The sequence below is a fragment of the Macaca fascicularis genome, chromosome 11, assembly GCF_037993035.2.
Source record: "Macaca fascicularis isolate 582-1 chromosome 11, T2T-MFA8v1.1".
Classification (NCBI taxonomy): Eukaryota; Metazoa; Chordata; class Mammalia; order Primates; family Cercopithecidae; genus Macaca; species Macaca fascicularis.
Window position 1 is genome coordinate 88,093,332 of NC_088385.1, and position 24,794 is coordinate 88,118,125.

Genomic DNA, 24,794 nt, shown 5'->3' on the forward strand with positions numbered 1-24,794 from the left:
ATCGATATAATCTTGTACTAAATCTACTGGTCAACATACTTATTTTCCTTGGTAGAGTTTCCCTTTCTGATCTCAAGGACACACACATTTCTTATACTTCAGCAGAGTACATGCAGTATGTGGGTGGAGTGATCTATACAATGATTATTTTAAGGTGAATATTTACACAATATCTAAAATTTGCCAGGCACTATTGTTAAGGCCTGGGGTTGATGGAAACCTGATATTATCATTATTTCATCTCATGTGAGATAAATCAAGAAAAGAGAGAACTGTGAAATGTTGTTTATAAGTACATGGAGTGGTAACTCAGGAGGGAAACCAAACCCAGACTTTGCAGGCTCAGGAAAAGCTTTTCAGAGGAAATATATAAAGGAATCGATAAATGAATAATGAATTGGGAAAAATACAGTGACCTTGAAGTAGGATTAAAGTTTCCGGCAAAGGGAAGACCAATTACAAAAGCTCACAATTGACCAAGGGGAAAGAAGTTTGAAAAACTGAAAGTAGTTCCTGACCTGGGGAAATAAAGCCTTTGAGGTGAACTGAAGCTAGATCATAAAGACTCTCATAAGCTTTATTTACTTCCCGTTCTTTAAACAACTGAATGTTAATTAATATTGTATAATTTAAATTCTTTCAGTTTGGTTAAGTAGTTTCAGAAAAATAGTTTTTAAATTTCCTATTGTCCATTAAGAAATGAATTACACTGGTAAATAAAAATAATAAAGTGTATCCTATGTTTCATCTGGAAGTTGGGACTTCAAATTTATTTTTGCAAGATTCATGATGTTTAATAATTTTGTTTGCATTTGCTCTTGGGAGGAAAATGTGGATATAAACCATTTATGATGCTTCTCTCTCAGCTGGAAATTACTCAGAAAACTCTTCATCAGACTTAAATTCAATTTACAATAACTATTTTAATGATCTCAGTTTTTTATTTTAAATACACAGATGACTTTTGAACAACACAGGTTTGAACTGCATCATTTCACTTATACACAGACTTTCTTCGGCCACTGCCACACCTGAGACAACATGACTAATCTCTCCCCTTCCTCCTCCTTGGCATACATTCAACATAAAGACAATGAGGATAAAGGCATTTATGATGATCTACTTCCACATAATGAATAGTAAATATCATTTATCTTCCCTATGATTTTAATAATATTTTCTTTTCTCTAGCTTACTTTATTGTGCAAATGGAGCATATAATATATATAAAACACACATGATACATGCTTATCAACTATTTATGTTATCAGTAGGGCTTCCACTCAACTGTAGGCTCTTAGCAGTTAAGTCTTGGGAGAGCCAAAAATTATAGCTGAAGTTTTGACTAAATTATATTCAGTCAAATTATAAATTATAGCTGAATTTTGTGGGGGGTCAGCACCCTTAACTCCCATCTTGTTCAAGGGGTTACTGTATTCTGAATTGTCTTTTAGCAGGTATGGTGAAAAACATTTGTATCTATTTAAAAATAATATAGGTAAGAGTTTTAAAAATTATATATTTTTCCTACATGTTATTTGGGAAGAACTTAAAATGGAGTTATGTAAGAAATATATAAGCCTTTTAAATTTGACCTTTTATTTCTGGCATTAGAATCTACTATAAGGGGAAGGAAAATGTGTAAATAGAAATGAAGCAAACTATTCAGAACTGTTTAAGATCATGTATAAAAAGTTATACTTAAGTTACTTTTCTGCCTGGAAACTGCAATAAAGCAATATGACTTTTTAATATTTTACCTATTGCTAAAATTTATCTCATTTGCCCATATTTTATTATGCTGTATAAGATATGAGATGTGGGAAATCTAGTAATTATCAGAAATAATATACTTTGTGAACAAACTATATACTTTAGGAATGGAATAAATAAAAAATGAAATACTATTTGTGAGTTTTTTTGTGTTTGAATTTGTCATGATGCATGCCTTTTTTGTCACGTTTTGTTCTTTTCTAGGATTAGGATAGGTAAAAAATTATGAGATGATTAGGAATTTGTAACTGAAAGACAAGCAGACTTTGAAAGAAAAGGATATTCCAGATATTCCATTTGGTACTTGTGAAACATCAAAATCATGTAATTTCATAATTATGGAAACTTCTTAAGAAATAGTGAGTTATAAAAGAAGACATATAAGATTATACAAACGTATAAAAAAGCTCAATACCACTAATCATCAGATAAATATAATTAAAACCAAGTGAGAGACCATCTCACCTCAGTCAGAATGGCTGAGTAAAAAAAAAAAGTAAACAACAACAACAACAACAACAGATGTCAGCAAGGGCACAGAGAAAAGGGAACACTTATACACTGTTGGTAGGAATGCAAATTAATACAACCTCTGTGGAAGGCAGTATGGAGATTTCGCAAAGAACTTAAAATAGAACAAGCATTCAACTAAGCAATCTCACTACTCAGTGTCTACCCAAAAGAAAAGAAATTGTTATATCAAAATAAAGCCTGCACTCATGTCTTTATCCCAACAGTGATCATAATAGCAAAGTCACAGAATTAATCTAAGTGTCCATCAGTGGATGACTGGATAAAGAAAATATATATAAACACATGGAATACTATGCAGTCATAAAAAATAATAAAGTCTTTTACAGCGACATAAATGGAACTGGAGACCATTATCTCAAGTGAAATAACTTAGAAACAAATATTAAATAAAAAATATTAAAACTAAAAAAAAGTAAAGTAGTCACTTAAGCCTTGCATCTTTAGTAAGCATTAATGCTTATATCTTATCTCCTGAGAAATTACCTGGGAGAAAGAGAAAGGAAGGAAGAAAGGAAGGAAGGAAGGAAGGAAGGAAGGAAGGAAGGAAGGAAGGAAGGAAGGAAGGAAGGAAGGAAGGAAGGAAGGAAGGAAAGAAGGAAGGAAGGACGGGAGGGACGGAGGGAGGGAAGGAAGAACTTAAAAAGAGTAAGCTCAGGGTCTTGTTGCTTGGAAGAAAAATGTAAACTTTAGATGCTAGCTCAAAAGTCTGCTATGCTAGCTTTCAAGTCTGATATGAATCACAGCTCCTCATTTGAAAACCTATTAAAAATAGCAGCAAGTTTAATAAACAGCAAGCTAAATCTCTTGAGAATAATTCAAGCTGACATTGAAATGTGTGCTGTCACAATTTTGCTCTGTAGACTTAGACACGCTGCTATTTGCCCAGCATTGGGGAAGGGGAGGAGCACAAACCGACTCACAGTTCGAGATGTTGGAGGAGCGGAAGGACTTGTTAGGGAAACCATCTCCTGGATTGCTAATCGGAGTTTTAAGCGATGCAGTGGATTGCTGATTCCAATTTCTCTCTGGATCTCAGTGTCAGATAAAGCAGACATGATGGCACCACTCTTCACGTTGGCTCGGCAGGCTGCAACGTACCATGCAGGCATTCCTAACCAAAGCTGTTAGATAGGAAAAAATGCATTAACAAATTATAATAATAGTTGTCATTTTAGTGTCTCATATGCCAGGAATTATTTTATGTATTTTACATACATGACCTCATCCCATGAGATAAAATGTTACCATTATTTTCCCCAGAGGAGACAGATGCACAAAGAAATTAAATGATGTATTTAAAAACAACAGCAAGGTAGTGATAGAAACAAGATTTGAAATTGAGAAATGCTAGCTCCAGAGACTCTATTTTAACTAATTCATATTACTAGTGATAAAAGTAATTGCTGCATGGCACCAAGTTCCCCTTTGTATGTAGGAACTAGAACGGCTACAAGCCACATTTGATAAGGGACTCAATTAATGTTTGTTTAATGAGTGGCTTCAATTTATAATGCTCCTTTGAAATTCTGAGTGAAGAGAAATTCTGTCACAGAAAGAGACAGCTGTGCCATAGCCAGCCATGTGATTTTGATCAAAACATGCAGTGTAGCTAAGCCACATTTCCACCTACCTTCCTATACCATGTGAAAGATGTGTGAACTTAATTAGATGCTATATATGAAAATGCCTTTTGGAGAGTGAAATGATGTACTAAGAAAGAAGTTAAAATTCAAATCATTGAAAAACTAAAGAAAGTAACAAAATTAATAATGCATCAGAAATTAGAGATTTTAAAGCTAGGCACAGTGGCTCATGCCTGTAATCCCAGCACTTTGGGAGGCTGAGGTGGAAGGATCACTAGAAGTCAGGAACTTGAGACCAGCCTGGCCAACATGATGAAACATCATCTCTACTAAAAATACAAAAATTAGCTGGGCATGATGGCGGGTGCCTATAATTCCAGCTACTTGGGAGGCTGAGGCAGGAGAATCACTTGAAACTGAGCAGCAGAGGTTGCAGTGAGCTGAGATCAGGCCTTTGCACTCCAGCCTGGGGACAGAATGAGACTCTGCCTGAAAAAAGAAAAGAGAAGAGAAGAGAAGAGAAGAGAAGAGAAGAGAAGAGAAGAGAAGAGAAGACAAGAGAAGACAAGAGAAGAGAAGACAAGAGAAGAGAAGACAACAACAAACAAAGAGGCCAGGCATGGTGACTCATGCCCGTAATCCTAGCACTTTGGGAGGCCGAGATGGCTGGATTGCCTGAGCTCAGGAGTTCGAGACCAGCCTGGGCAACAGGGTGAAACCCTGTTTCTACTAAAATTTAAAAAAGAAAAAAAAAATCAGCCAGGCGTGGTGGCGGGTGCCTATAATTCCAGAATTCCAGTTACGTGGAAGGCTGAGGCAAGAGAATTGCTTAAGCCCGGGAGGCAGAGGTTGCGGCTCCGAGACTGTGCCACTGCAATCCAGCCTAGGGAACAAAGTGAAACTGTCTCAAAAAAAAAAAAAAAAAAGAAATTAGATATTCTGATTTTTTAATTTTGCTGTGAGACTCTTGAAAGACAATTAAACCAGTAGTTCTATCAACAGAGCACGGGTCTGGTGCACCCTCAAGCACTGCGTGAATGCCAATCACAGGCATTATATTTCAGCATCTGAATAACATCACTTAAAGCGGGAATATTCTCCCATTTCCCCCCCATCATTAGTTATGAGTAAGAAGTAGAAAACACAACAAAAATGTAGCAGTTTACGTATTTGTTTTTGAATGTCCAAAAGATTGATTGATTTTTTTTGATATTTGTTGAAATAAATAGGTTGAACAAAGGAGAGAATTGTGAGAGTGAGAACAAGTAAGTGAGATAAAGAAGAAAAACTATAAATCAGCAAAATACGGTGCCAAGAGCTCTAGACTACAAATCAGAAGACCCGAGCCCTAATTCCTTTCCAGTCTCATTGGTGAGTCATGTAACCCATTTAAACCTCAGCCATATTTTCCTCATTTGTAAAATGAAGGAATCAAGCTTGATTATTTCTGAGGCATCGTGATAGCTGTCAAAATGATCTCTACCTCCTGATATCCATTCCCTTCTATAATCTCCTTCCTTTGGAGGTTGGCTTGGCCCAGTGATTTATTTCTAATAAATAGCTGATGATAAAAGTGATAGGATGTCGCTTTCCAGTTCAGGCAATAAAAAAACTATGGCTTCATTCTTGTTAGTCCCCTTCTGCTCTCTCTTTCCCGCTGAGCTCTCACTCTGGAGCAAGTCAGATCTCAGTAGCCGTATGGAGAGTCCCATATGACAAGGAACTAATATTTCTGGCCAACAGCCAGCAGGAAACTGAATCATGACCCTGGCCATATAAATGAGCATGGAAGTGGATTCTCCCCAAGTCCAGCCTTGAGATGACTGCTGCCCTGACTGATACCTTGATTGCAGTCCTATGAGAGACTCTGAGCAGAGGCCATCACAAAGCTATTCCCAGACTTCTGACCCATAGAAGTCATGAGATCATAAATGCCAAATTTGGGGGTAATTTGTAAACAGCAATAGATAACCAGTACAAACATCCTTTTAGTTTAAAAATTCTACAACATTTAAAGAATATTTCTCTCTTTTGAAAAAAAAATGCCAACAAACGAAACTTTTTGAGTCAGTGTGGACTGGGTTGTGATAGTGATAAGAGAAAATAAGAGGAAGATGCTGCTTTCTTCCAGTGGGTTAGGCACAAATAATTGACCTTGACGGGTACATTATATATGACCGAAGATAGGACTTAAATATTTAGTTTATAAACTCAAACTGTTCAAAATAACTAACATCTAAACATATCTTCTTTGGATCCTAATGATTTTTTTTACCCCTGTCTTCTAAGATATTTGAATTTCCACACAAGTTAACATCACCCAGATGCCTGCCAATACATTGTTACCAATGTCATCCATAATTAGACCTTTAAGAGTCTTTGATGTGGATAAATGGAGTGTGAAGCATGGAATTCTCGGCGACACAAAATTCTTAACAGGCTGTGCACTCAAGGAGGAGCGAAAGGAGATGAAGTTAAAGCTTTCATTCATTGGATCACTCAGCTCATTCATCTTGTTTATTCCATTTCATAATTTAAGTTGCATTAGGAATCACATTATAGGCAATTTCTATGTACTCAGAATAGGTTTAATTAGCAGAAACTTCACTGTCTGTCATCTCCTATCACCTTAATGTCAGTAAATCTGTTTTTTTTTTTCTTTTTATCTGAAGGATTTGTTCGTCGCTTGCCAAAACAGCAGCGAACTCTTTGTCAAACTGCAGCTCATTTTATCGGAGAAAAAACCGAACAAAGAACTGCTATCATTTCTGAGGTGTGATTTCTTAAGCATTTTGTCTTGTGATTGATTTTTTAAATATAGTAATTTTAAAGACACGGTTGAAAGAAGCAGCTCTGATCGCTAATATCTGATGGCTAATATGCCAAATTTCCCTGTCTGATGTGAAAGAATAAAGTAAAAGCAAAATACAGGCATTTTTCATTCAGTCCAAGAAAAAATACAAAGCATGTTTCTAGATATAGCTATGTAAGTCTATTTTTAAAACTAAAATGGGCTTTACTGTTTCGTTATTGATTATTTCTTAGCTCTAGCTATAATAAAATGAAGATAGATAATTTTATAATCCAAGACCATTTAAAACACTGTGTATAATTATCTCTGTCAGGCAAGGAAAGCCTGGATTCTTCTTTGCCCTGACACAGGCATATCCCAGCAGCTACTAGCAGCTCACAGAGAGAACTGAATAGAAGGGGCAGTGAGCACTACTGTTAAGTGACACAAAAGAGCCCTTTGCAGTCAAATATGTAGTTTCCTCAATATCAGAATCGGTTTCTGCTGCCTTCCACCCTGTTCAGATATTCCCTTATTTTTCCAGAACACTATGTTGTATGGGAAATGCTAAAAACAATTCTTTTATTGTAGCATTCAGTTTGGACACATAAGGGAATAAGGGGTAAGTCTTCTGTTTTATCCCAAGTGTCTAAACCTAGCTGGTCCCTAGGCTTTAGGGAATTAGGTTCAGCAATTAAATGATAGGCAAAGGAATGTCTCTCGGTATATCTAGGTGATCTTACTCTCTTGGATTACAGAAGTGTTGAATATGGAGAGGGTCTTCTCTGTAACCTGCTAATGAGAAAGGACCCTGGCGTAATGGATGTGAATGGATGTTTTCTTGCAACAATAAAACTTTGTTTCTTCTCCGCGGGGCGCAGTGGTTCACGCCTGTAATCTCAGCACTTTGGGAGGCTGAAGTGGGCGGATCACAAGGTCAGGAGATCGAGACCATCCTGGCTAACACGGTGAAACCCTGTCTCTACTGAAAATACAAAAATAAATAAATAAATAAATAAATTTAGCCGGGCGTGGTGGCGGGCACCTGTAGTCCCAGCTATTCAGGAGGCTGAGGCAGGAGAATGGTGTGAATCCGGGAGGCGGAGCTTGCAGTGAGCCGAGATCTCGCCACTGCCTCCAGCCTGGGTGACAGAGTGAGACTCCGTGTCAAAAAAGAAAAAATTGTTTCTTCTCTGGCTCTAGAAATGAAGAGGGTGTAATTTAGAGACACTTCCTTTTATCCCACTGCATGCTTTCTTCTGCTACAATCACAAAAAGTGTCAGAGTAAAATCACAAACCTATTCCCTAGTAAGCAAATAGTCCCTTATGAGCAAATCCAGACTAAGGGGGTGCTGTGATTTCAGAAACTTGCCTTTACCTGTCTCAAATAAACTATCAACTTAGAAGTGATTGATTTAAGGGCCTCCTGGTTTCATTCTCTTACCTCTAGCCATGCGACCACAGTCGGCCCATCCCACTGGGCAAAAGGTAATCCCTTTCTCCGAGCTTCTTCAAGAAGTTCATGCCTGAAGTATATAGCAAAGATTATTAGTCAGGTATATGGAAAAATATGACTGTGATTATTTTTAATGACAATATTTTAAAACAACCAATCATCCTTTACAAGATTTTTTATGATACTATATAGAGTAACAGAATTCCTTTTTCCTTTGAGTAATACACACACATCATCCATTGATTTTATTAGGAATGAAGCATTGACATAGAAAAGTAATTATTCCCAACATTTATTTATGAAAATTAGAACATTACGTGCTAATGGAATTAGAAGTGGAATTATATTATCAGCAAATATCTTATCCCTTCAATGAGAAAATGGCCCAAATGTTCATATTCAAGTATGCATTATGGGATCTAAATGTGGCTTTTTCCATTTGCCCTGCTCTCTTTGCCTTACTATCTCCATGGCAAAGAAAATGCTTATATAGAGAGGCAGAAGATAAATTTGGTCCTTTTAGTCACATTCTAGTGATGTGGTTGATTTTAGTATGCCCTATGGGTCCAGGGGTCTATCTTAGGAGTTATTTGTCTGGACTAAGAAACTACATCTCACTTGGAGAAAACTCCAAGGTAAATTGATTTCTAACACTCGAAAGCAATGTAAGGTGTTAAATTCAGTGGTACACTGGTTTTTATCTATAATCACTACTGTTTTAATGAAATTAAAATATCTTAGTAATAATAAATGGTTGTTTTGATAACAAAAAGATGCAAAAGAACCCTGAAAAATGCATCTATAATTTCACTGACTCTTACTGATTTTTAGAATTGACATCCACTTACAAAACCAATTTGAGATCACTCATTATTGAGATAGTAGCTATGTGCTTTCACTGAAACTCAAATTGATATATACTTGGCAGGACTATGTTGGAAAATATATTCTCTTTATTTTAGTATGCCTTGATCTTACACACAGATGATAAAAACATGGTATAATAATTGCTTTATTTTGAATGTGTGTTTTATGCTTAGGAATATTTCATGAAAATCATTTATGAACCCCCAAATGGATAATTTGATTATTTTCTGCTATTGATCAATTAGTTACTTACTGTGGTAGACTATATTAATGTATTAAGATATATAATGAATAAAATGCCTTTCAACACAGGGTTTTCTGTGTTTGTAATAGAGGCTACCAAAAATGCATTAAAAAAACCCAAAGGGCAAACTACAAATTTAAGTTATAGTAGCTGAAGAGACATAAATCAACTGCCGTTTCATTTGAGTAAGGTCTGCGTGTAAGGTATTCAGCACCTGGGAAAGGGAACAGCGACACCCGTGCTCTGAATCTAAAAAAGTAGAAGCACTTCCTCACCTGGCTTGCTCTATCATCCCTCATTCCCTCAGGTCTCCCAGTGACATTCCTTTACTGAAAACCAGTTTCAAATAGCTTAGCCTCACTGTGACAGATATATTTATAGAAATGGATTGAAGGATCAAAAAAAAAATACCTATTAGGTATTTATTGAACACCTGTTGTGGACTGAGACTTGTGTTTGGTGTCGAAAATAGATATGGGTCTAATTTCCCAGGATATACCCTGTTAGATGGACAAAACAAACACTTGAAACTGTCCAAAAATACCATACAATACAATACAATACACAAACAGCTGCCAACATGAAAACTTGGTGATGTACCTTCTGAAGTATGTCATTCTGGAAAAGGGGTTAATAGCCATTGAAGGTGTTGTGAAGGCATTGTGGCAATGGAGCTGGCTTTGAAAGAGGTGGGCAGCTAGGAAAGAGGTGGGGATGGCATTCCACGCAGGACAAGCACCAATGGGGAAGGTATGAGACTTAACACGAAATATGTGGAAGAAAATTTAGGGGAGGCCTTCACAGAGTTAAAGCATGTTGTAAGAGTTGTAATGTTAAATCCAGTAGGGAAAGGGACACTTCTAGTTATGTCATAGGTTAGGGACATTAAAAAGGAAGAAACAAATTTACATTTACTATTAGTTTTTACTTCACGTAGTAAAAAAGCAAGGAAATATGCACTAATAACCTAAGGAACACATAACATTTTCAGAAGTGTATTATATGAGTGGTACAACAGCTATTTTTAAATATTAGAACACTTTCATTTTGAAACTTCTGACTAGTTCCCTAGTAAAAATTCCACTAGAAAGGCCAGATTGATCCTGTTGAGTCTGATCATGTAACTTCTCTGCTCATAACTCTCCAATCACTTCCTGTCTCACTGGGAATAAAAGCCAAAACAGCTGCTACAATCTATTCTACCTATGTCATCTCTCTGCCTAAACTCCCACCTTAGTCAGCAACATTGGCCTCCTTGTTGTTCTTTGGAAACAACCCAGACCTCTTTTCTGCCTCAAGATCTTTGCAGCTCACCTGGAATGCTCTTCCCCTCTATCTCCACATGGTTGACTTTCTCGGCTACTTTAAATCTTTACTCAAATATCACCTGTTCTGAATGTCTCTTCCCCTACTCCCTGAAAACCCCACCTAAAAACTCCAATAAGGAATTTCTTATCCCCATTGTTTGCTTTATTTTTCTCCAAGGTATTGCCATTCTAACACAGTATGTTATTTACTCCTCATTCTGTCATCTGCCAATAAAATGTAAGCTCAAGGAGGCTCTTTGTTTTCATATATTCTGTTCAGAGATGAATTTGAAGTCTAGAACAAGGTCAGGCACAGAAGAGGTACTGAATAAATATTTGTAAATGTTAAAGAAAATGCCAATCAGTGTTTATATTTAGGTGCTTCTTGTTTCAGTAAATTGCGTTCTATAATGTTTTGTTTTTGTAGTCCAAATAGCTTTTTCTATTTTACCTTATAACCATGTACAACATTTTATGTTGTAAAGAACGAAATGTTTTTCTTGTACCTTACCTCCCCTTGAGCTTTTTGTTTCCCACTTTGTCACAATAGTACTGATTCTAACTGATCCCAAGAGTCTGATCTGTCTGGGTCTCCTGGTGAGAATTTGGTTAAGAGGCAACCCAATGTGCCCAAATCGTTCCGTTCTATGAACAGAAATATTGATAATACACTTGTTTGGGAAATTATTGAGCAATATGCCCGCTGAAAAAGTTTTATTTTCTTTGGTTTTGTTTTGTTTAAATCACAAACTCTAATAGCAGGATGACTTAAGTAATCGCAGTCTAAGAAAATGAGATAAGGGAGCTCAAATCCTTTGGTCTACAACTGTTAGGGCAAAATCTCTAGCATCTGTCTTAGGGCTGACATACTTGAGACTGTGGAGAAATGGAACAGATGGGAGGGATGGCTAGGTTTTACACCAGGACTGTGTACTACATGATGGTAACTCTAGATGTGCTTTTCCTTAACCTGAGAGAAGTATCAATTGTGTAAAAAAGAACAGCATTGAAATTTCCAAAGCAATATTGCATTGCATTATTATTCTCAATTATAAAATAATCTGCACCATACAAAATTTATAAAAGGCATATATCTGGGCATGTTGACTTGAGAGAGAAGCAATGCTAGAAAAATACAGCAATGTGGGCAATGCTATAATAGTTGGAAATAACTGAATTTAATACATGATGATATGCTAACAGATTATTAAGGGTAGCATTAATTACATAAGGGCATGCTTATTCTCATCAAGTTTTGGAGTTACTGTCAGAAAAATAGTGATCTGAACTGTTTAAGAAATACTAAATGACAAACTGATTTGGCACAAACAAGCCTTTTGGATATACTGGTGTTCTCTGTTCAACCTGTCCATGTATGGAAAGGGATTTAGTCTGGAATGGATTTTCTTTGCAGCTAGAATTCAACTTTTTTAAAGGTCAAGTGACAGTTCTTCCAGTAAAAGGACATGATCACTTACCCCTGTACAAATTTAACTCTGAAAATTACTCTCTTTCCCTGTAGGCCTGAACCATAATTTAGTGTGTTTTTAAAAATAATTTCAGACAATCAAATATTTGACCATCTTTTCCCAAAGGATCACTTGTGCATCACTAAATTTTGGGGCATGCATTTCAGGTTTAAGATTCAGAATAGATTTTAGAGGACATCAGCAGTACTTCCTTTTAGAGGAAGTATCAGGCATGGAGGTGTTACCACTTGTGTCAAAACACAACCAAGAAAAGTACTAATTGCAAGAAATAGTTATTTTGAATCAGTACAACTTCTGAATCATTGTGCATTTTCAAGACACACTCTTCAATAAAGAATGCTGTTAGTATCCTCCATAGGCCTCAAGCTGTCCTATTATTGATATCAGTAAGTTACTGTGACTAGAAAGTGACATTTTAGGAGGCAACATGTGGTGAGCACTCAGGTCTGTGAATAATTTGCAAGCCCATATCTAAAGGTGCAGAGGGGAGGCTGCACTTGCTATGCCTGAACTGAAGACAGGAACAAAGAGTTGCACACATTACATAAGGGCATGCTTATTGTCATCAAGTTTTGGAGTTACTGTCAGAAAAATAGTGACCTGAACTGTTTAAGAAATACTAAATGACAACTGATTTGGCACAAACAAGCCTTTTAGATATACTGGTGTTCTCTGTTCAACCTGTCCATGTATGAAAAGGGATTTAGAAATGACTAGATTCAAAAATTTCTAGATAAAAGATCAATAGGGTCTAAAAAACATAAATAAATCAAGAGCATTTGCCAGGCTTCGGATTTCTAACTTTTAATCCAGGCTAATTAAGCAAGTGGGTGCAACTTTGGTTAAATGACTAAATCCAAATGGAAATGCCTGGATCTTCATTTTTAGGTTTTAAGTTTCTCCTTAACAATTGCAGTTGTGGTCTAATTGGTATATGAGTAGGGTCTCTGGCTCCCATCTCTTGCATTTTTATGCCATCACATGCCTTCCTGCCTTATCTCCCTACACACTTTGTCCTGATTTTCATGATTCAACAAAAATGCTTCCTTTCTACATCCATCCTTCTCTTGCCCTGGAGGCAATATTTACCACTTTCATACACAGGCCCCATAGTTCTAAGCAATTTCCTCTATAGTATCTTTTATGTTTTATTGAATTTGTTGGTCCACAAGTTGTGATTCCCAACTCCATGGGCTTAAGAGCAGAGACTTCATATGCTGTGTGTCTGAGTTGATTAGGGGTTCAGTCATCTAATTTTTATAGACTTACTATGTGCCGTCTTTTGTCTTCAGCAAGCAAAGAATAAAGCCAAGTGAATCTCTGACCTCAAAGACCATATATTCCAGTGAAGAAGGAAGATTTGTATAAACACATATACACATAAATAAACAAAATAAGTTGAGCCATTGTTATGTGTTCTACAGAAGGTAAATTAGACTAAGGTAGTAAAGTAGGCAATGCTTATAGTGTTCTGGGGACATAGATGTCTATGACAAGGCAACATTTGAGTAGACACATGTACATTGAAAAGTGGCATGGAGTAGGGGTATGGTGGAATATGTTTCAAGCAGAAACATAGTATAAAATTCCTATTAAAGGAGTGGAATTAAATGTTTGAGCAACTGATAAAAGCCAAGAAAGGCCAGTGTGACTGGAGTGAAATGAAGGACAGGGGAGTTGGGGGTGGAGGAAGACGGAATTGGAGAGGTAAACAAGAGAAAAGTAAGATCATGTTGGGCCTTGGGAGCTGAAAAGGAGTTTATTCTAAATGTAATAAGAAGCCATCAGATGGTTTAAGCACAAAAACGTAACATAATTTGTACATTATAAAGATACTTCTGGCTCAAGCATGGACTTGAGCCAGGTCAGAGTTGTGAGAGCTAAGGATACAAGTTAGAAGGTCGTTGCAATTTTCAAGTAGAAGATAATTGTTGCTTGGCACTGAGCTGTGGCAGTAGAAGTGGTGAGAGGTTATTGGAATAGGGATTGAGGCATACAGCATACATTCAATAAATTGTAACTGAATGAAAGAATGCATGCCAAATTAACTTCTTACCAGCTATATGTTTTTTGGCTACGTACTTAATCTCTTTGAGACTCAGTCTTCTCATATTTGAAGATGATTATAAATTGATCTCAATTTATAAGAACTAAATAAGATAATATTTACAAAAGCACCTAGCAGCCAATATGTATTCAATAGATACTAATTTTAGTTCTCCACTTTTTCTTTTTTTCCCAAAGCAATTCATTGTATGTGCTACCATCAGATTAGCCTCCTTAAAGTAAACATTTATTAGCTTACTATATAACTCAAATTTCTATAATGGTTTTTAATTTACTATTGAAATAATGGCCTTCAAGGTCATTCTTGATCTGCCCCTAAATTGTGTTTCCAGATTTACCTATTGTATCTCTTCTCTCTAGCTATAATGGATACCCACCATTCTTTGCACTTTACCTCTTCTGTTCTACTGAATTTCTCTCCATTTGGAATGGCCTTTCCTCAATTCATACCCTTCAAATCTTCTCCATCCCTTGAGTGATGCCACTCATATCATGTGCAAGACTGTGGTAGACAGTTCACTGTATGTACACAGGCTTATTTCCTCTACACCATAATCCCCTGCAGTCATGAGCCATGTCTCACTATTTAAAATTACTTATTAGACAATCCTTTCCATAAATAGCTATCCTATTGGCAACCATATTGAAATGGTAAAACTTGAATTTGTTAGTGTTTGTATTTGCAATTGTGAAAAATGAAATTAGTTACTCAAAAAAGTCACATACCAAAGGGAACAGTATGTCTCCTCATTCTTCCCAATGTGGGTGGTTTATCTCTGTCAGTGAAAAGATACTTTATTCACAGACCGCTTACTTTAGCATGCTATTCTGGGACTGCCAATTTGTGGTATGACTGTCCAAATACCATACAGCACTGTCCCCTCTGTCACTTATGATGGCCATTTCATTCACCTTCTATTTGATGACTGTCATTTTCCCCTTCATACTTTCTAATGCCTCTTCCTTTACTTTCTACTGTCACTGACACCACAGTTTTTTCTCAGCCTTTAATTGGTCCTTATCTCCAGGCTTCTTACACTGATATTTAAAAAAATCTGCTTGGAAGACAGACTTTATAGCAGAGTGGGTGACAAAGTGACTCCTAAAATCAAATCGCTTGAGCTTGATTCCTTTGCGCGTCCTTTTGGGCTGTGCATCCATAACAAGTCACTGTATTTTGCTGTGGTTCAGTTGCCTCATATGAAACCATGAAGCTGATAATAGTACCCATTTAATAGGGTTTTTATGAAGGTTTCATAAGAAAATATGTATAATATGATTACAACAGTGCCTCCCACAAAGGCAATGGTCAATAAATGTGAGTTTCTTTCTCTTTCTTTTTTCTTTCTCTTTCTTTCTTTTTTCTCTTTCTTTCTTTCTTTCTTTCTTTCTTTCTTTCTTTCTTTCTTTCTTTCTTTCTTTCTTCCTTCCTTCCTTCCTTCCTTCCTTCCTTCCTTCCTTTCCTTCCTTTCCTTCCTTCCTTCCTTCCTTCCTTCCTTCCTTCCTTCCTTCCTTCCTTCCTTCCTTCCTTCCTTCCTTCCTTCCTTCCTTCCCTCCTTCCTTCCTTCCTTCCTTTCCCTCCTTTCTTTCTTTCCTTCCTTCCTTCCTTCCTTCCTTTCCCTCCTTTCTTTCCTTCCTTCCTTCCTTCCTTCTTTCTTTTTCTTCTTTCCCTCTTTCTTTCCTTCTGGTTTTTTTTTTTTTTTGAGTCTCACTCTGTCTCCCAGGCTGCAGTGTGGTGGCGTGATCTCGGCTTACTGCAACCTCTGCCTTCCAGGTTCAAGCGATTGTCTTGCTTCAGCCTCCTGAGTAGCTGTGATTATAGGCACATGCCATCACGCCTGGCTAAATTTTTATATTTTTAGTAGAGATGGGGTTTCACCATGTTAGCCAGGCTGGTCTCGATCTCCTGGCCTCAAGTGATCTGACCACCTCAGCCTCCCAAAGTGCTGGCATTACTGGCATAAGCCACTGTGCCTGGCCAGGTTTTACTTTCAATAATTATAGCACTGTCCTCTAAAAACCTTTCAGTGTTTCCTCAAATGTCTAAAGAATTATCTTTAATCTTCATTACAAAGATATTCGTTTAATCTTGATTTAATTATGTAATTACCTTTCCTTCTAACCAGAATTGAAAAGTACTTTCATGGTTTGTGCATCACCAATTCCACCTTTGCAAATACCATTTCCTAGAGTGGATAACTTGACTGCTACTTTTTCAACTATCAACAACCTTGTTTATTTAATTCCTGGCTTCCCTTTTATATGAAATATTTTGTGATCAGCCCAATCTACAATTATCCTTTTCTCCTTTAAAATATGGAAAACTTCTCCTTTAAAATATGTCAATCTCACCCATAGAAATCATTTTTTTGTGCCTGAGGCATCATCTCCAATCCAAGAGAGTAAAATCCTGAAAATCAGAGTTTGTCTTCAAACTGTATCATGCATCTTTCTTTGGATGCACTAGTCAAGAACATCTTTTGAATGACTGCTAAATTATAGTCCAAAAAAACTCACAATGTTGACAGTCACCTAGGATACTTGATTGTAGGGCATTTTTAAGTATTCTATATTTTTATAGCTTCCAACTGTTCATTGCATCTTAAAAAGAAATAAGAATTCTGCATCACAGTTACCCAGGTTGGCTGCAGAAAAAGATTAAAATGTCATATCTAACATTCAGAAAGACATTTGGTAAACTGACTGAGTACTGCCAAAGCTTTTGTTTAAGCCCTTATCATCTGACGATGATGATGATGGGCTCCTAGAGTCTCTCTGTCTCTCATTTGGTAACTTCTCCCTTCCAACCTCCAGTGAGACCTTCTCAAACACAAATCTTTCTTTAAGACTCACCTGCTTGAAAGCTTCCCCCACTGTTCTCAAAATAAAGGCCAAATATCTTATAAAAAGACCCTTCATGATCTGACTGTCTCCCTGGCTTTTTCTGCTCAACCAACACTGAAATACTTGCTATTCCCCAAATACCTCATTCTATTTTACCCCTCCATGACTTGCTATATGCCCTTTTCTTCTGCCAAGAGCATCCTTCTTTACGTCACCATCGTAACAACTCTAACTTATCCTCCAGACACAACTCATACTTAATTTTTTCTATTAAGATTCTAAGTCCTCTCCCAGGCAGAATGAACTCTCTCTTCTATGCAAATACCATAACTTGTATATATTATACTTGTACTTATTATACTTTCACTTAAAATTTAAAATACAATCTAAATAAAACGAAATAAATTGTATTACAATTTAATACAGCAAGTGCTATAATTGAGATGCATCTAATGTGCTCTCCTGTTCATCTGAACCACTTCATATTCTTATGAGATGTAATATAGTGGTTTGAAAGAGCAAAGGTTCTGGATGCAGACAAATTAGGCTTTGGATCACACAAAACAATAACTAAATGTGCATTTATCACTTACTATCTATGAAGCACCATCCTGTTTTTATGTGTATTAACTCATTTAATTTTCATAATAATCCAATAAGATACATATTGACACACATTTGCAGATGAGAACACTGAAGAACAGAGGCCACTTGGAGTCATGGAACCATCGAATTGCAGAATCGAATTTGAACCCCAGTAACCTGTCCACAGAGTCAGCTATCTTAACTGCCACGCCATCTCTTAGCCAATTAACATTTCTGAAATTTTTCATCACTGAAGAATAAGGATAATAGTGCCTTCCTTATTTTAAGTGTAAAATAAAATAATGGTCTCCTACTTTTCTTTCTTTTCCTATGGTTCATTTATTTTTAGAAGTGGCATATATTTATTTGACTTCCTGGTTAATATATAAGGTCTTTACCTTCTTATTGTCACACATTTCAATCCTCAGCATTATAAAAGAACAAACGAACTGTGGCTTTTCTTTTCTTGTTATTCCCTAGTAATATCAGGTTGTACATCTTGGCCAGAGAAAAGTTAGCCTAGTTTAAATGAATGAGATAGAGAAGTTGAATTTGTTGCCATTCATTTCATTTCAATTGATTTTGTAATAACCATACAAAATAATTCTCTGGTTGAAAAATTTACCTTCAGAGCTACTGATTTACTATGGCACATAACAAGTACTTATTGATAAAACCAGAAGAAATAAATATGTGGCTTGCTAAGAATGAAGAATAAAATATAAGTCAAATAATGTGACAATATAAAATACTTAGTATTGCAGCACAGAAAATAAATCTTCCTTACACAATACTAGCAGGAAATGTGCACAGACTTCACACTGTTGTTAATTGTAAAATGTATATTGTTCCACTAAAATTCAGCATTCAAGAGAGTAAATAGGATGTAACCTCCTCAAATTTCAACCAAACAATGGGCTTATTATTCAGGAATCCACACTTGATTAAGTCTGTGACAACTAAAACTACGTATTTGAGAAGCTAGTTGAAATTCTGGTCAGCAAATGCGAATACAGTATGGTGCCAACTCAATTATTTTTTTTTTTAACATCTGCAAGCTGAACATGTATATCTTAGTTAACATAATTATTCTAAACAGAAATATGTTACAAATTCCAATCAGCTGCTTCAGAAGATTGATTACCTAACTATACATATTTAGCTTCATAAAATTAAGTTTCAAATTCAACATTAAATTTGAGTTGTTTTGAAAGCACAGCATACTGTGATTTTGCATATGTGCAAGTGCAAATGTGTGTGTGCCTGTGTATCCTATTACTGCATATTTTCACATTTGGTGAAAATGTATGAAAATCTATGACACATTTAAGTAGTGTTTTATTCAGATTCCAGTAACACATGCTAGGCTGTTTAGATTTCAAATAATTTCATTACATTGAAACCAAAATTCGTTAATATTGAAACCTTTCATCTTCAAGCTTCTCTGAAATATAGGGCATAGTCTCAGGAAAGAAATTTATTTGTGAATTGAATTTGGATTTACATAATCTCCTTCCTTACTGTGTTTTGAATTGAATTATTTCCAAAACCATTAAAAAGGTATAAATACCCCCCGACACACACACACACATACACACAAATATGATTGAATCATACAATTATTTATGCTGTTATTGAAAATGAGAGGGGCTTATATTACTCCCCATTAAACAATTTCACTTTTGCAAGACACCGTAGTCTGTACATCCCAGTCACTTCCTAATAGTAATTGGATAGTAATTGGGGACCTACTGGAAAATATTGTAATTTTTCAGGTTATATGAATACCATTTAGATTAGATTGCTCTAGTGTTTCATCTAATTTTATACCGTCTTTTACTCAGTTTGGAAGTTTATAGTTTGTATGCTTCTGAAGGTACACATATTCTCTCATACTGTTGTAGGAGATAAGTAGATAATAATATTAGTAAGTACAAAGAATATTTCAGTCACTCAGGGGCACGTAGCAAATAAGTGGGGAAGATGGAACTTAAACTCTATCTTCTGATTCCTAAGTCAGTATTCTTTTTTCTTCACATCTTCTTATGTCATCTTCACTATGTTGTACTATCTTCCTTGATATTATATTATTCAAAGCTCTCTTTTAGTAATTGTACTAGGGAAATGATGTTGAGGTCCTAAAATGTTTAAGTCCGAGGAGCACGTGCAAGATAATAAGAAACTGAATTTTAGAATGAAGGCCATTATATCAGTTTCTTATAGTCCATTAATAAAAATGCATCATTTATTCATTGTTTTTCAATATTTCATTCAATAAGGAATGTGGGGAATTAAGTTTTATTTCTTGAAATTATTTTCCTCAGAAAAATTAAAAATCATTAGAAAACAGAAGACCGAATTTACATGATGACATGAAAACTCTGCTTTAAAACTCAATGTCGAGAACATTTGTTATTTTCAAAAAGAGTTTACAACATTCATTTGGCCAACATCATTGACTAGTACTCTAACCACAACCTGCCTTGCATTTTTAAGAACACCTTACTAGAGCTTTCCTTAATTCCTCAGTATTGTAAAATATCCTAACTGAAGCAAATACTGCATCACTAAATCATTTAGTTAATGGCGACTGAAACTTAACATTATATTAAAAATAATATAAACCTTACTAGTTAATAAAGTAATATTATAAAGTAAATGAATTTATATTGGCATACAAAATATATATATATAGCCAACTAGTAATACTTTTCATAGTTTCCTGGATAATTGTATCTCACTGTAGTCATTTTATTGATAGAAAATAACACTGCTTTAAATTTAAAAGCAATACCTTCTTCTCAGTCCGAAGTGTTTTAATAGCTCACCATGTTACAAATGCAGTAGTCTACACCAATCTAAATATTATGCATATTTTATTTTACTTTTTTACTTTGAAGCCAAATCTGTGCTAGGAATAGATAAATACTCTAATTTTAGTTCAAAGAGAAGGATTTAAAATTTGAAGCCATTAACTGAGTAATTCAGGTTTTTAAAACTTTAGAAATCAACCAGTAGTACAGGAAACAATGGGAACAACACACATTCAACCAAAACCAAGGATTATTCTTGGCTCTCTATTTGCAAAAGCTCTGCAGGAAGAACAGCATTTAACCCTTTTCGGATATGTGCAGTTCTATTCGTTGATGAATAAGTTTGTCTCTTGAACATAACACAGGTGGAGCATTAAGAAAGGTACAGGCAATTCAGACAGGCAGCACAATCAGTAGTACCTGAGTGGTCTGAAAGTATGACTTGAGCCTGGCTGCTTGCCACATTGACCCGTTAGGGAATTACTAGAAAACTAGGGGGAAGGCAGTCTAGAATGTTTTTGACATGTATATAATAAAACAGAAGAAATACAAGTGCCCGAAAGCTCACATAATTAATTTAAATATGAACATTTCTCTGAACCAATGATTCCTTTTTACTGTGTGGAAATAAATACACTTCACGATTTTCATTTCAGGTCAGAGGCAGTGCAGCTTGTGTTACAACTCAAAAGAGTAATACTTTGAAAAAAAAAAAAAAGATGGTGCTGAAAATAAACATGTTCAGCAGCCATTGTGATTCAACTTACCCAGATGTGCTTTTCATGAGATGGAGAAGGACGGATGGAAAAGAAAAGCACACAAATGTTAATGGATACAGTTCAATCCAAAGAAAGCCATGGAATAAAACAAGAGCATTATTTCAGATGTGAGAAAGCTCAGATATGAGAAAGACATGGTGCCATTTTGTATTTCATCATGACACACATACTCACTGCGTCCAAAAGCATAGTCAGGCTGAGGGTAGTTCTAATAGTTGACCAATAAGTCTATGTCTTGAGTATGAGCCACTCTGAAACATGCATGACCACATTTTCCCAGCCTCGAGTACATCCCAGGAGGAAATCAAGGAATCTTGGTAAAGGACATTCTTTACCTCAGGCCACTTCCATGTTATTTTACCAGTAGAAACAATAACTTATTAATTGGCACTTGGATTTTTATTTTTATAAGCCACTGCTAAGGCCCAAGAAGAAAGAACAGCAGACATGTGAAGAGGCAGCAACTTGAAGTGAAGAAAGTCCTTCCTAGTTTGATGAACTGAAAACCTAGATTCTAGTTGTCATACACAATTTGGTCAAAATTATTAGCAGATTCTGGTCTTCAATTTACTCATCATAATCCCTAGCAATAGTAATGCGTAAAGTCCATTCCAGATCCACAATTTATTTTTCCAATCAATGCTGTAATAATAATTACTATTTTGGTAAATATGTATGGCTAGTAATCAGAACATGAGAAAGTGTAAAAGTGTTCTATTCCTCTTCTTCCGTGGCCACATTACTTTCTCCTCTATTTTACTGGCAAAATAAACATCAAGTTTGTGCCTATTATGGCTTTTTCAGTAGTAGAAATATTTAATTATTTGAATAGGTGTTTATAAATGTTTTTTGGGAAAAGTCCATAAATTATATTGGTTCACCAATATTACCAGAAATCATCACTAAAACAACATTGATAGATATATTGCTTTTGAAGAACTCTTGCTCCCTGGATGTAGCAGAGGCATTGAGAAAATATGGAAGTTAAATAATTCAACAAAAATCCATGAGAATATTGTTTTAAAAATATATTACAAGCATAATAGCCTAATTATTAAAAAATAAAATTGTTACTACAACTCATAAAATATGTTCAATATAACAAAATAGAAAGCAGAAATTCCTATGTCAGAAATTAGGCAGGTTAGAGCATCTCCTTTTTTATTGAACAATTATTATAAAGAAAAGATTGATGTGCAATGGAACACCCTGCACGTGCCTCCTCTCAAGGCATTCATTCAGAGAAACCACGTACTTTTTATTAAATTGGCACTTTGAAAAAAAATGCATATTTTTGGCCTTAACTCCACAGCATCTTAAAGCTCCTTAAATTTTCACATGAACAAAAACATAAATGTTCAGAAACACTGGCATTACACTGTCCCAAGAAATTTATCGTATTTTTCACATCATACACCCCACAGAAATGAAATTAAAACCAAAAGGATATAGTTTTTAGATGTTTAAAATGGTTTTCTTGTCAACATACCTGTGAATTCTATGATGGGTTCAGAAAAAATAGGCAATTTCTCAGCTTTCCAAGAAAATTGCCAAAAGCATTTGGAACTAGTTATCACCATGGACAACATAATCTTTCTGAGCCTACTAGCTATCTAGGAATCACTTTCCTATAAAACAAGCTGATTAAATTTGCAGGCAGTAAAACAGTAATATTTATCAGATGGTCCTTCATCATTTTTTAAAATAAAAAACTTAATCAGTATAAATACCTTAAAATATAAAATATAAGAGAAAATATGAAAATAAACAACACAAATTTAAACACAAGTTTAAAAATTTAACTGCTCAAAAAGCATTGCAAAAATTTCTATTATTTTGTTATGAATTTATTTATTTTTTTATGAATTTATATAAATTATCTGATTTCTCATAGTTTTTATGAACTTTCTTCTCTTCCGTAGTAAATAAAGTTAAGAACAATTTCAAGCAGCTATATCACTTTAGAATGTTAAGAATTTCACCTCATGACTTTCAAACAAATGTGTTCTGCAAAAGACAAAAATCTATAGTTATAAATGACCCATATTTTGTGCTAATATATTATAAACTTCATATAGGAGGTAATATACATTTGCAGAGAAGTTTTTTTCTGATTAATTTTTCTTATTGTAAATATTGATGCATTCTTTCCTACAGATATTTATTTACAGTAGCATATGGCCTCATTATTTTTCTCTCCATTTCAGAAGTGTCAAGGCTATGTTAATAGTGAGAGAGATTCTGTCAAGAATAAATAATCTTCAGTTAAAGACCATTGTGAGTAATAGGCAAGTAAGTTTTAATTAACATGAAAAAAATAGGTTATGTTACCATCTAATGAATGAGATCAGACGCAATTATTGACATTATGTTTTCCTTGGCAACATCAGCATATATCCAGTCAGGAGAAGAAGAAATTACCAGCAAACATATGTCTCATATTTCAAAATGAGAGCCTTCAACTTTTCAGTTTCCTCACCTTGATCTTCCAGATCTCCTACAATTGAATGGACCTTCTCCTGTTATAAACTAGTCAATTCTGGATTGAAAACTTCAAATAAGAAACAATTCATTAGAAGAGTTTTACGTTTGGAATATAATTGACTCTTGCTTTGTAAGGTTCAAGTTGGTGATTCAGAAATATTTTTAAATCAGTTATTAACACCAAATTGAGAAGTTAATGGCTGGTAACTGAAATGGAAAAGTAAAATGAATAAATATTTTTTAATAGGTGAAAGTTGAGAATGTTTAAATGCTGGTGGGGAAAAAAAAACAGGAGCAGAAGTTGAAAGCAAGGGGGAATTCAGCAAAAAATGACTAAGAAAATGGAAAGGGATGATCTGAGTAAGAAGAGAATAGCCTAGTTTTCTATAATAAGACACATGGGGCAAGTGTTAGTATATATTTGGCATCAAGCAATTCAGGGCACTTGGATGGTTTCTCTTTCTGTGTCTCTCTGTCTCCTTAAGCTAGAATGTAAACTCATCAGCAGAAGATACAAGTTTGAGGAGAGTGGAGGTCTCTAACAAGAGTTGCAGAGAGTAGAACAACATTAATGAAATAAAACTCTTGGGATTACTAGGCAGTGCTGAATTTCACGATAAAACTATTTCTAATTTCCCTGCTGTAATTTTCTCCAACAGCACAGATGTGCCAAAATGTACACATGGAGAAAAAAAATCTCGTTGTTGGGTGTGGTTGTTATATGTAGATGTGACCAAATGAAAGCGGAATGAAGACATTTAACAAATTTTGAGGGTGCTGAAATTACCAACATGATCTAAGCTAAACAAGGAGAGGGGGAAAACAGAAAGGGGATAGTGCACTGGTAAAGGATAGAGGTTAAATATAGATGATAGAAGAAAAAGTTCATAAAGCAAGATCAAAGGTGGGAAGACTGTGATTAGCAAGAAATGAGATGCTTGAATTGGTAAGTTTGAAAGAAGCATGATTTGTGGTGATGACAAGATTCAGAATAGTACCATGAAGAGCGTCTGACTTGGGGTAGTGAACAACACTGGAAGCAATAAAGTTATAAAACCAAAAGGTTAGTTTGTGAATGGGTGATCTATGTGGATATCAGAGCATACCAGGGTGATGTCAAGAACTGCTTAAAATTCCTGCTTAAAGACAGATGATGGGACTTTACAGACAAATATT

At 35.3% G+C, this 24,794-nt stretch overlaps 1 protein-coding gene across 30 annotated transcripts in view; it reads right to left on the minus strand.

Annotated features, from left to right (window-relative positions):
- Positions 1 to 24,794, minus strand: part of PPFIA2 (PTPRF interacting protein alpha 2) — a 515,275-nt gene that overhangs the window by 32,939 nt on the left and 457,542 nt on the right. For all 30 annotated transcript variants that reach the window (XM_065524620.2, XM_074007496.1, XM_074007492.1 and 27 more), the window contains 2 exons: positions 8,127 to 8,208; positions 3,228 to 3,428 (listed from right to left, as the gene is read on the minus strand). In XM_065524620.2, the coding sequence (XP_065380692.1) occupies positions 3,228 to 3,428; positions 8,127 to 8,208 (283 nt within the window). The remainder of the gene's footprint in view (positions 1 to 3,227; positions 3,429 to 8,126; positions 8,209 to 24,794) is intronic.